This window comes from Delphinapterus leucas, chromosome X (assembly GCF_059928025.1).
Source record: "Delphinapterus leucas isolate spDelLeu-1000000601 "Yukka" chromosome X, BTC_Dleu_Yukka2, whole genome shotgun sequence".
Lineage (NCBI taxonomy): Eukaryota > Metazoa > Chordata > Mammalia > Artiodactyla > Monodontidae > Delphinapterus > Delphinapterus leucas.
The window spans coordinates 68,187,756-68,201,125 of record NC_143150.1 but is presented as its reverse complement, the minus strand read 5'-3'; the positions used below and the strand labels follow the sequence as shown (position 1 = coordinate 68,201,125).

At 40.0% G+C, this 13,370-nt stretch overlaps 1 protein-coding gene across 7 annotated transcripts in view; it reads right to left on the bottom strand.

Annotated features, from left to right (window-relative positions):
• ABCB7 (ATP binding cassette subfamily B member 7) overlaps positions 1 to 13,370 on the bottom strand; it is a 131,716-nt gene that overhangs the window by 18,732 nt on the left and 99,614 nt on the right. For 6 of the 7 annotated variants that reach the window (XM_089904354.1, XM_089904351.1, XM_089904350.1 and 3 more), the window contains one exon: positions 132 to 303. In XM_089904354.1, coding sequence (XP_089760480.1) covers positions 132 to 303 — 172 coding nt within the window. Of the gene's footprint in view, positions 1 to 131; positions 304 to 5,067; positions 12,464 to 13,370 lie in introns of those variants that run through there. The other variant, XM_089904355.1, reaches the window with a different exon arrangement.

Here is a 13,370-nt window from a genome sequence, read left to right as displayed (position 1 = left end):
GAATTTGTCAAAAGAGACTGGATGAGCACTATGTTTGTACTCTGTCATTACATTTTCTAGTAAATGGCCCTGACAAATTAAAGTGTGAAGGGAATATATAAGTGGGGGCCAGGTCTAAAATCTTTGATTACCTGAAAGCTTGAGTCCTCGTTCCCCTACTTGGGTGTCATATCCATGTGGCATTCGAAGAATTGCATCATGTAGTCCAGCTAATTTTGCCACTGCATACACTTCCTCTGGTGAAGCATTGATGTTTCCATATAAGAGGTTGTAGTAAATGGTATTATGGAAGAGGACAGCATCCTGGAGCAGATTTATATATACACACATAGACATGCATGTTCATATTTAACAATTCAAAGAATAGTAAAGACATAAAGGCATAAAAAGTAAAACATTGTAACTCCTCTTATCACCCCCTCATGCCTGCTCCATTTCCTTTCCCAGAGCTAATCACCATGAACAATTTGTTGTGTTATTATCCTAGACTTTTTCTGACGCATTTATGTGCCTAAACAAACACTTTTTTTTTTCCAACAGAAGTGGGGCCACGCTATACATATTCGTTTGTAAGTTGCTTTTTTCACTTAACACAACCTGGAGATTGTTCATGTCAGTAACAGAAACCTACCTCATTATTTTCAACAGTTGTGTGATACTAAGAATATATCATATTTATCTTATCCATTCCTCTACTGATGGATATTAAAACTTTTGCTACTATAAACAATGTTGAAATAAAATATCATTGTATATGTGACTTATGTAAACCCATGCATTTCTGTAAGAAGGATTCCTAGAAGCACACTGATGAGTTAAAAGGTAAGCATATGTTTATCCTTTGATAGAAATTGCCCAACTGTCTTCCAAAAACGCTCCAACAGCATATACACCAACCAACAGTGTATCAGGGTGCCAGGTCTCCATATCCTCAACAACGCTGGATATTAATAAGTTTTAGTTGTTGCTACTTTTAAGGGTAAAATGTGCTTTTTGTTTAAATTAGTATTTCCCTAATTACTAATGAAGCTGAATATGTTTTTATATGTTTCTCAGAAGCTTTTAAATTGGACTTAAAACACAGAAAACAAAGAATTTATCGCTATAGATTTTTGAGAAAGTTCACTGCAAGCATTCATTTGATATTTCAACTTATTCTGACATGGCACACTAAAGCTAAATTATTTAAAATGAGCATCCACCTCCTACTTTTCTTTCAGTATCCAACAGTTGGAAGGTAACAGTAAGATGAAATAAAATGATTCCATTCATTAACATTAACCAGTACCCTCAATTAATTAAGATCTTCTTTAACATCATAATCAGACCCAGAGTTACAGATACTATTTCAAATCACTTTAATAATTTTTATAACTATTACTAATATAAAATTTTCTTGTACTGAGATGGTAGTTAAAACTAATGAGTTTAAAGTTCTACTTAAACTTTAAGTAGAACTTCAGAAAATACTTATTTTAAAATATTTTACATTTAGAAAAGAAGTTAACAAACAAATGCTAACTGGAAATGTTGACAATACAAAATATGGGGCATTGAGAAGACAGCAGAGGAATGAGATGTGGAGATCACCTTCGCCCCACAAATACATCAAAAATACATCTACATGTGGAACAACTCCTACACAACATGTACTGAACGCAGGCAGAAGATCTCACACTTCCCAAAAGGCAAGAAACTCCCCACGTACCTGGGTAGGGAAAAAGAAAAAAACAGAGACAAAAGAATAGGGATGGGACCTGCACCTCTGGGAGGGAAAGGTGAAGGAGGAAATGTTTCCACACACTAGGAAACCCCTTCACTGGCAGAGACAGGGGGTGGGAGGGGGAGGGAAGCTTTGGAGCCATGGAGGAGAGCGCATCAACTGGAATGCAGAGGGCAAAGCGGAGAGATTCCGGCACAGAGGATCGGTGTCAACCAGCACTCACCAGCCTGAGAGGCTTGTCTGCTCACCCACCGGAGCGGTGGGGGCTGGGAGCTGAGGCTTGGGCTTCGGAGGTCAGATCCCAGGGAGAGGACTGGGGTTGGCTGTGTGAACACAGCCTGAAGGGGGCTAGTGTGCCATAGCTAGCCAGGAGGGAGTCCGGGAAAAAGTCTGGAACTGCCTAAGAGGCAAGAGACCATTGTTTCAGGGTGCGTGAGGAGAGGGGATTCAGAGCACCGCCTAAACAAGCTCCAGAGATGGGCACGAGCCTTGGCTATCAGCACAGACCCCAGAGACGGGCATGAGATGCTAAGGTTGCTGCTGCAGCCACCAAGAAGCCTGTGTGCAAGCACAGGTCACTATCCACACTTCCCAGGAGCTCGCGCAGCCCACCACTGCCAGGGTCCCGAGATCCAGGGACAATTTACCCAGGAGAACACACGGCACGCCTCAGGCTGTTGCAATGACACGCTGGCCTCTGCCGCTGCAGAATCACCACTCATGGCGTACCCCTCCCTCGCCCCAGCCTGAGTGAGCCAGAACCCCCTATCATGCTACTACTTTAACCCCATCTTGTCTGGGCGGGGAACAGATGCCCTCAGGCGACCTACATGCACAGGAAGGGTCAAATCCAAAGATGAGTGCCAGGAGCTGTGCGAACAAAGAAGAGACAGGGAAATTTCTACCAGCAGCCTCAGGAGTAGCAGATTAAATCTCCACAATCAACTTGATGTACACTGCATCTGTGGAATACCTAAATAATGAATCATCCCAAAACTGAAGTGGTGAACGTTGAGCGCAACTGTAGACTGGGGTTTGCTTTCTGCATCTAATTTCTATCTGGTTTTATCTTTATCTTAGTTTAGTTTTTAGAGCTTACTATCATTGGTAGAGTTTATTGATTCGGTTGCTGTCTTCCTTTTTAAAATATATATATATATATTTTTTTTTTCCTTTTTCTCTTTTTATGGCTGTGTATGTGTATGCTTCTTTGTGTGATTTGGTCTGGACAGCTTGCCTTTTACAATTTGTTCTAGGGTTCTGCCTGTCCGTTTTTCTTGTTTTGTTTTGTTTTTAGTATAGTTTTTAGCACTTGTTATCACTGGTGGATTTGTTTTTTGGTTTCGTTGCTCCCTTCTTTCTTTCTTTTTATTACTTTTTTATTTCTTTATTTTTAATACTTTATGAAATTTTTTATTTTAATAAGTTTATTTTATTTTATTTTTGTTTCTTTTTTTCCCCTCCCTTTTCTTCTGAGCTGTGTAGCTGACAGGGTCTTCATGCTCCAGCTGGGTGTCAGGCCTGACCCTCTGAGGTGGGGGAGCCAAGTTCAGGACATTGGTCCACCAGAGACCTCCCAGCTCCACGTACTATCAAACCACAAAAGCTCTCACAGAGATCTCCATCTCAACTCTAAGACCCAGCTCCATTCAACGAGCAGCAAGCTACAGTGCTGGACACCCTAGGCCAATCAACTAGCAAGACAGGAACACAACCCCATCCATTAGCACAGAGGCTTCCTAAAATCAAAATAAGTTTAAAGACCCCCAAAACACACCACTGGATGCCGTCCTTCCCACCAGAAAGATACAGCCTCATCCACCAGAACACAGGCAACAGTCCCTTCCACCAGGAAGCCTACACAACCCACTGAACCAACCAATGGGGGCAGACAACAAAAACAACGGGAACTACAAACCTGCAGCCTGCAAAAAGGAGACGCCAAACACAGTAAGTTAAGGAAATGAGAAGACAGAGAAATACACAGCAGATGAAGGAGCAAGGTAAAAACCCAAGAGGCCAAACAAATGAATAGGAAATAGGCTCTCTATCTGAAAAATAATTCAGAGTAATAATGGTAAAGATAATCAAAAAACTTGGAAATAGAATGGAGAAAATACAAGGAACGTTTAACAAGTACCTAAAAGAACTAAAGAGCAAAAAACAATGGTGAACAACACAATAAATGAAATAAAAAATTCTCCAGAAGGAATCAGTAGCAGAATAACTGAGGCAGAAGAACAGATAAGTGACCTGGAAGATAAAATAGTGGAAATAACTATCACAGAGCAGAATAAAGAAAAAAGAATGAAAAGAATTAAGGACAGTCTCAGAGACCTCTGGGACAACATTGAATGCACGAACATTAGAATTATATGGATCCCAGAAGAAGAAGAGAAAAAAATAGGGACTGAGAAAATATTTGAAAAGATTACAGTTGAAAACTTCCGAAATATGGGAAAGGAAGTAGTCAATCAAGTCCAGGAATTGCAGAGTCCCACACAGCATAAATCCAAGGAGAAACACGCCAAGACACATATTAATCACACTATCAAAAATTAAATACAAAGAAAAACTATTAAAAGCAACAAGGGAAAAGCAACAAATAACATACAAGGGAATCCACATAAGGTTAGTAGCTGACCTTTCAGCAGAAACTCTGCAAGTCAGAAAGGAGTGGTGGGACATATTTAAAAGTCATGAAAGGGAAAAACCTACAACCAAGATTACTCTACCCAGCAAGGATCTCATTCAGATTCGAAGGAGAAATTACAACATTCACAGAAGCAAAAGCTAAGAGAATGCAGAACCACCAAACCAGCTTTAAAACAAATGCTAAAGGAACTTCTCCAGGCAGGAAACACAAGAGAAGAAAAAGACCTACAAAAACAAACCCGAAACAATTAAGAAAATGGTAATAGGAACATATATATCGATAACTACCTTAAATGTAAATGGATTAGATGCACCAACCAAAAGACACAGACTGACTAAATAAATACAAAAACAAGACCAGTATATATGCTGTCTACAAGGGAACCACTTCAGACATACAGACACATAGACTGAAAGTGAGGGGATGGAAAAAGATATTCCACGTAAATGGAAATCAAAAGAAAGCTGGAGTAGCAACTGTCGTATCAGACAAAATGGATTTTATATTTTAATTTTTTAAAAATATCTTTATTGGAGTATAATTGCTTTACAATGGTGTTAGTTTCTTCTTTATAACAAAGTAAAACAGCTATGTGTATATATATATATATATATATATATATATATATATATATATTCCCATATCTCTTCCCTTTTGCATCTCCCTCCCTCCCACCCTCCCTACCCCACCCCTCTAGGTGGTCACAGAGCACCGAGTCCCTCTCCCTGTGCTGTGTGGCTGCTTTCCACTACCTATTAATTTTAAATTTGGTAGTGTATATATATCCATGCCACTCTCTCACTTTCTCCGAGCTTAGCCTTCCCCATCCCCGTGCCCTCAAGTCCATTCTCTAGTAGGTCTGCGTATTTATTCCCATCCTGTCCCTATGTTCTTCACACCCATTTTTTCAAGATTCCATATATGGGTATTAGCATATGATATTTGTTTTTCTCTTTCTAACTTACTTCACTGTGTTGCAGGCTATAGGACCATTCACCTCACTAAAAATAACTCAATTTCATTTCTTTTCATGGTTGAGTAATATGCCATTGTATATATGTGCCACATCTTCTTTATTCATTCATCTGTCAATGGACACTTGGGTTGCTTCCAGGTCCTGCCTATTGTAAATAGAGCACTAATAAACATTGTGGTACATGACTCTTTTGCAATTATGGTTTTCTCACGGTATATGCCCGTAATGGGATTGCTGGGTCATATGGTAATTCTATTTTTAGTTTTTTAATGAAACTCCATACTGTTCTCCATACTGGCTGTATCAATTTACATTCCCACCAACAGCACAAGAGGGTTCCCTTTTCTCCACACCCTCTCCAGCATTAATTGTTTGTAGATTTTTTGATGATGGCCATTCTGACTGGTGTGAGGTGATACCTCATTGTAGTTTTCATTTACATTTCGCTAATGATTAGTGATGTTGAGCACCCTTTCATATATCTGTAGGCAATCTGTGCATCTTCTATGGTGCAATGTCTACTTAGGTCTTCTGCCCATTTTTGGATTGGGTTGTTTGTTTTTTTGATATTGAACTGCATGAGCTACTTGTAAATTTTGGAGATTAATCCTTTGTGAGTTGCTTCATTTGCAAATATTTTCTCCCATTCTGAGGGTTGTCTTTTGGTCTTATTTATGGTTTCCTTTGCTGTGCAAAAGCTTTGAAGTTTCATTAGGTCCCATTTGTTTATTTTTGTTTTTATGTCCATTTCTCTAGGAGGTGGGTGAAAAAGGATCTTGCTGTGATTTATGTCATAGAGTGTTCTGCCTATGTTTTCCTCTAAGAGTTTTATAGTGTCTGGCCTCACATCTAGGTCTTTAATTCATTTTGAGTTCAGTTTTGTGTACGGTGTTAGGGAGTGTTATAATTTCATTCTTTTACATGTAGCTCTCCAGTTTTCCCAGCACCACTTACTGAAGAGGCTTTTTCTCCACTGCATATTCTTGCCTCCTTTATCAAAGATAAGGTGACCATATGTGCGTGGGTTTATCTCTGGGCTTTCTATCCTGTTCCATTGATTTATATTTCTGTTTCTATGCGAGTACCATACTGTCTTGATTACTGTAGCTTTGTAGTATAGTCTGACGTCTGGGAGCCTGATTCCTCCAGCTCTTTTGTTCTTTTTCAAGAATGTTTTGGCTATTCGGGGTCTTTAGTGTTTCCATAAAAATTGTGAAATTTTTTGTTCTAGTTCTGTGAAAAACGCCAGTGGCAGTTTGACTAGGATTGCATTCGAATACATAGATTGTTTTGGGGAGTACAGTCATGTTCACAATGTTGATTCTTCCAATCCAAGAACATGGTATATCTCTCCAACTGTTTGTATCATCTTTAATTTCTTTCATCAGGGTCTTATAATTTTCTGCGTACAGATCTTTCGTCTCATTAGGTAGGTTTATTCCTAGGTATTTCATCCTTTTTGTTGCAATGATAAATGGCAGTGCTTCCTTAATTTCTCTTTCAGATTTTTCATCATTAGTGTATAGGAATGCATTAATTTTGTATCCTGATACTTTACCAAATTCATTGATTAGGACTAGTAGTTTTCTGGTAGCATCTTTAGGCTTCTCTGCATAGTATCTTGTGATCTGCAAACAGTGACAGCTTTACTTCTTCTTTTCCGATTTGGATTCCTTGTATTTCATTTTCTTCTCTGATTTCTGTGGCTAAAACTTCCAAAAAAATGTTCAATAATAGTGGTGAGGTCGGGCAACCTTGTCTTGTTCCTGATCTTAGTGGAAATGGTTTCAGTTTTTCACCATTGTGGACGATGTTGCCTGTGGGTTTGTCATATATGGCCTTTATTAAGTTGAGAAAAGTTCCCCCTATGCCTACTTTCTGGAGGGTTTTTATCATAAATGGGTGCTGAATTTTGTCAAAAGCTTTTTCTGCATCTATTGACATGATCATATGGTTTTTATTCTTCACTTTATTAATATGATGTATCACATTGATTGATTTGCGTATATTGAAGAATCCTTGCATTCCTGGAAAAAACCCCACTTGATCATGGTGTGTGATCCTTTTAATGTGCTGTTGGATTATGTTCCTAGTATTCTGCTGAGGATTTTTGCATTTATGTTCATCAGTGATATTGGCCTGTAGTTTTCTTTCTTTGTGACATCCTTGTCTGGTTTTGGTATCAGGGTGATGGTGGCCTCATAGAATGGGTTTCGGAGTGTTCCTCCCTCTGCTATACTTTGGAACAGTTAGAGGATAGGTGTTAGCTCTTCTCTAAATGTTTGATACAATTCGCCTGTGAAGCCATCTGGTCCTGGACTTTCGTTTGTTGTAAGATTTTTAAATCACAGCTTCAATTTCAGTGCTTGTGATTGGTCTATTTTCTATTCCCTCCTGGTTCAGTATAGGAAGGTTGTGCTTTTCTAAGAATTTGTCCATTTCTTGCAGATTGTCCATTTTATTGGCATATAGTTGCTTGTAGTAATCTCTCATGATCCTTTGTGTTTCTGCAGTGTCAGTGGTTACTTCTTTTTCATGTCTAATTCTATTGATTTGAGTCTTCCCCTTTTTTTCTTGATCAGTCTGGTTAATGGTTTATCAATTTGTTTATCTTCTCAAAGAGAGAGCTTTCTGTTTTATTGATCTTTGATACTGTTTTCTTCATTTCTTTTTCATTTATTTCTGATATGATCTTTATGATTTCCTTCCTTCTGTTACCTTTGGGTTATTTTGCTTTTCTTTCTCTAATTGCTTTACGTGTAAGGTTAGGTTGTTTATTTCAGATGTTTCTTGTTTCTTAAGGTAGTACTGCATTGCTATAAACTTCTCTCTTAGAAGTGCTTTTGCTGTATCCCACAGATTTTGGGTCACTGTGTTTTCACTGTCATTTGATTCTAGGTATTTTTTGATTTCCTGTTTGATCTCTTCAGTGATCTCTTGGTTATTAAGTGGTATGTTGCTTAGCCTCCATGTGTTTGTATGTTTTATAGATTTTTTCCTGTAATTGATATATAGTCTCACAGAACTGTGGTTGGAAAAGACACTTGATACTATTTCAAATATCTGAAATTTACCAAGGCTTGATTTGTCACCCAATATATGATCTATCCTGGAGAATGTTCCATGAGCACTTGAGAAGAAAGTGTATTGTGTTTTTTATGGATGGAATGTCCTATAAATATCAATTAAGTCCATGTTGTTTAATGTGTCATTTAAAGCTTGTGTTTCCTTATATATTTTCATTTTGGATGATCTGTCCATTGGTGAAACTGTGGTGTTAAAGTCCCCTACTATGAGTGTGTTACTGTTGATTTCCCCTTTTATGGCTGTTAGCATTTGCCTTATGTATTGAGGTGCTCCTATGTTGGGTGCATAAATATTTACAATTGTTATATCTTCTTCTTGGATGGATCCCTTGATCATTATGTAGGGTCCTTCTTTGTCTCTTGTAATAGTGTTTATCTTAAAGCCTCTTTTGTCTGATATGAGAATTGCTACTCCAGATTTTTTTTTGATTTCCTTTTCCATGGAACATCTTTTTCCATGTCCTCACTTTCAGTCTGTTAGGTGTCCCTATGTCTGAAGTGGGCCTTTTGTATACAGCATATGTATGGGTCTTGTTTTGGTATCCATTCAGCCAGTCTATGTGTGTTGGTTCGAGCATTTAATCCACTTACATTTAAGGTAATTATCGATATGTATGTTCCTATTACCATTTTCTTAAGTGTTTCGGGTTTGTTATTGTAGATCTTTTCCTTCTCTTGTGTTTCCTGCCTAGAGAAGTTCCTTTAGCATTTGTTGTAAAGCTGGTTTGGTGGTGGTGAATTCTCTTAGCTTTTTTTTTTTTTTTTTTTGCGGTACACGGACCTCTCACTGTTGTGGCCTCTCCCGTTGTGGAGCACAGGCTCCGGACGCGCAGGCTCAGCGGCCATGGCTCACGGGACTAGCTGCTCCGCGGCATGTGGGATCTTCCCAGACTGGGACATGAACCCGTGTCCCCTGCATCAGCACGAGACTCTCAACCACTGCGCCACAAGGGAAGCCCTGAATTCTCTTAGCTTTTGCTTGCTTGTAAAGGTTTAAATTTCTCTGTCGAATCTGAATGAGATTCTTCCTGGATAGAGTAATCTTGGGTGTAGGTTTTTCGCTTTCATCACTTTAAATATGTCCCGCCACTCCCTTCTGGCTTGCAGACCTTTTGCTGAAATATCAGTTGTTAACCTATATAAGATTCCCTTGTATGTTATATATTGCTAATCCCTTGCTGCTTTTAATATTTTTTTCTTTGTATTTAATTTTTGATAGCTTGATTAATATGTGTCTTGGTGTTTCTCCTTGGATTTATCCTGTATGGTAGTCTCTGCACTTCCTGGACTTGATTAACTATTTCCTTTCCCATATTATGGAAGTTTTCAACTATAATCTCTTCAAATATTTTCTCACTCCCTTTCTTTTTCTCTTCTTCTTCTAGGACCTCTATAATTCGAATGTTAGTGCATTTAATGTTGTCCAAGAGGTCTCTGAGACTGTCCTCAATTCCTTTCATTCTTTACCTTTATTTTCTTCTGCAGTAGTTAGTTCCATTATTTTATCTTCCGGGTCACTTATCCGTTCTTCTGCCTTAGTTATCCTGCTATTGATTCCTTCTAGAGAATTTTTTATTTTATTTATTATGCTGTTCATCATTGTTGTTTGCTCTTTAGTTCTTCTAGGTCCTTGTTAAATGTTCTGGTACTTCCTCCATTCTATTTCCAAGATTTTGGATCATCTTTACTATCATTACTCTGAATTCTTTTTCAGGTAGACTGCCTATTTCCTCTTCATTTGTTAGGTCTGGTGGGTTTTTACCTCACTCCATCTGCTGTGCGTTTGCTTGTCTTCTCATTTTGCTTAACTTACTGTGTTTGGGGTCTCCTTTTTGCAGGCTACAAGTCTGTAGTGCCCAGTTTTTCTGCTATCTGCCCCTAGTGGCTAAGGTTGGTTCAGTGGGTTGTGTAGGCTTCCTGGTGGAGGGGACTTGTGCCTGTGTTCTGGTGGATGAGGCTGGATTTTGTCTTTCTGGTGGGGAGGTCTGCATCTGGTGGTGTGTTTTGGGGTGTCTGTGACCTTATTATGATTTTACGCAGCACCTCTGTTAATGGGTGGGCTTGTGTTCCTGTCTTGCTAGTTGTTTGGCATAGTGCATCCAGCATGTAGCTTGCTGGTCATTGAGTGTAGCTGGGTACTGGCACTGAGATGGAGATCTCTGGGAGAGCTTTCGTTGTTTGATATTATGTGGAGCTGGGAGGACTCTGGTGGACCAATGTCCTGAACTCGGCTCTCCCACCTCATAAGCACAGGCCTGACACCTTACTGGAGCACCAAGATCCTGGCATCCACACAGCTCAGAATAAAAAGGAGAAAAAATGAAAGAAAGAAAGAAAAAGAAATAATAAAATAAAATAGTTATTAAAATAAAAAATAGTTATTAAAAATAAAAAAATTCGGGGCCTTCCTTGTGGCGCAGTGGTTGAGAGTCAGCCTGCCGATGCAGTGGACATGGGTTCATGCCCCGGTCCGGGAAGATGCGGGAAGATGCCACAAGCTGTGGAGCGGCTAGGCCCATGAGCCATGGCCGCTGAGCCTGCGTGTCTGGAGCCTGTGCTCCACAATGGGAGAGGCCACAACAGTGAGAGGCCTGCGTACCGCAAAAAAAAATAAATAAATAAGTCAAAAAATTAAAAAGTAATTCAAAAAGGAAACAAAGAAAGGCACAAGACAGCAACCAAAACAAAAAACAAATCCACCAATAATAAGAAAAATTAAAAACTATAGTTAAAAAAAAAAAAACGGGCAGACAGAACGCTAGGACAAATGGTAAAAGCAGTTATAGAGACAAAATTACACACAGAAGCATACACATAAACACTCACAAAAAGAGAAAAATGAAAAAATATATATATCGTTGCTCCCAACGTCCACTACCACAATTTGTAATGATTTGTTGTCTATTCAGGTATTCCACAGATGCAGGGTACGTCAAGTTGACTGTGGAGAGTTAATCCACTGCTCCTGAGGCTGCTGGGAGAAATTTCCCTTTCTCTTCTTTGTTCACACAGCTACTGGGGTTCAGCTTTGGATTTGCCCCTGCCTTTATGTGTAGGTCGCCTGAGGGCGTCTGTTCTTCACTCAGACAGTACGGGGTCAAAGTAGCAGCTGTTTATGGGGCTCTGGCTCACTCAGGCTGGGGGGAGAGAGCGGTACCGAAGGTGGGGCGAGCCTGCAGCGGCAGAGGCCAGCATGACATTGCAACCGGCTGAGGCATGCCGTGTGTTCTCCCGGGAAAGTTGTCCCTGGATCACAGGACTCTGGCAGTGGCGGGCTGCACAGGTTCCCGGGAAGGGAGGTATGGACAGTAACCTGTGCATGCACACAGGCTACTCGGTGACTGCAGCAGCAGCCTTAGCATCCCATGCCCATCTCTGGGGTCCATGCTGAGAGCCTCAGCTTGCACCCATCTCTGGAGCTCATTTAGGCAGTGCTCTTAATCCCTTCTCCTCACGTACCGCAGAACAAAAAGGCAAGGAAAAGTTTTTTGCCTCTTTGGCAGTTCCAGACTATTGCCCGACTCCGTCCAAGCTAGCTGTGGTGAACTAGTCTCCTTCAGACTGTGTTCACACAGCCAACCCCTGTCCTCTCCCTGAGATCTGACCTCCGAAGCCCAAGCCTCAGATCCCAGTCCCCACCAGCCCTGGTGGATGAGCAGACAAACCTCTTGGGCTGGTGAGTGCTGGTCAGCACTGAGCCTCTGTGTGGGAATCTCTCTGCTTTGCCCTCTCCATGCCTGTGGCTATGCTCTCCTCCGTGGCTCCGAAGCTCCCCCCCGGCCTACCCCCATTTCCGCCAGTGAAGGGGCTTTATAGTGTGTGGAAGCTTTTAGTCCTTCACAACTCTCTCCCACTGGTGCAGGTCCCGTCCGTATTCTTTTCTCTCTGTTTTTTCTTTTGCCTTTTGCCCTACCCAGGTGCTCGGGGAGTTTCTTACCTTTTGGGAGGTGTGAGGTCTTCTGACAGCATTCAGAAGGTGTTCTGTAGTAGTTGTTCCACATGTAGATTTATTTCTTATGTACCTGTGGGGAGTAAGGTAATCTCCACGTCTTACTCTTCCACCATCCTGAAGGTCTTCTCAAAATAGACTTTAAAATAAAGACTATTACAAGAGACAAAGAAGGACACTACATAATGATCAAGGGATCAATCCAAGAAGACGATATAACAATTGCAAATACCTATGCACCCAACATAGGAGCACCTCAATACATAAGGCAAATGCTAACAGCCATAAAAGGGGAAATCAGTAGTAACACAATAATAGTAGTGGACTTCAACACCACACTTCCACTAAGGGACAGATCGACCAAAATGAAAATAAATAAGGAAACACAAGTTTAAATGACACATTAAACAAATGGACTTAATTGATATTTGTAGGATATTCCATCCAAAAACAACACAATACACTTTCTTCTCAAGTGCTCATGGAACATTCTCCAGGATAGATCATATCTGGGGTCACAAATCAAGCCTTGGTAAATTTAAGAAAATTGAAATTGTATCAACTATCTTTTCCGACCACAACACTATGAGACTAGATATCAATTACAGGAAAAGATCTGTAAAAAATACAAACACATGGAGGCTAAGCAATACACTACTTAATAACGAAGTGATCACTGAAGAAATCAAAGACAAAATCAAAAACTACCTAGAAACAAATGACAATGGAGACATGACGACCCAAAACCTCTGGGATGCAGCAAAAGCAGTTCTAAGAGGGAAGTTTATAGCAACACAGTCCTACCTCCAGAAACAAGAAACATCTCAAATCAACAACCTAACCTTACACCTAAAGCAATTAAAGAAAGAAGAACAAAAACCCCTCAAAGTTAGCAGAAGGAAAGAAATCATAAAGATCAGATCAGAAATAAATGAAAAAGAAATGAAGGAAACAATAGCAAAGATCAATAAAACTAAAAA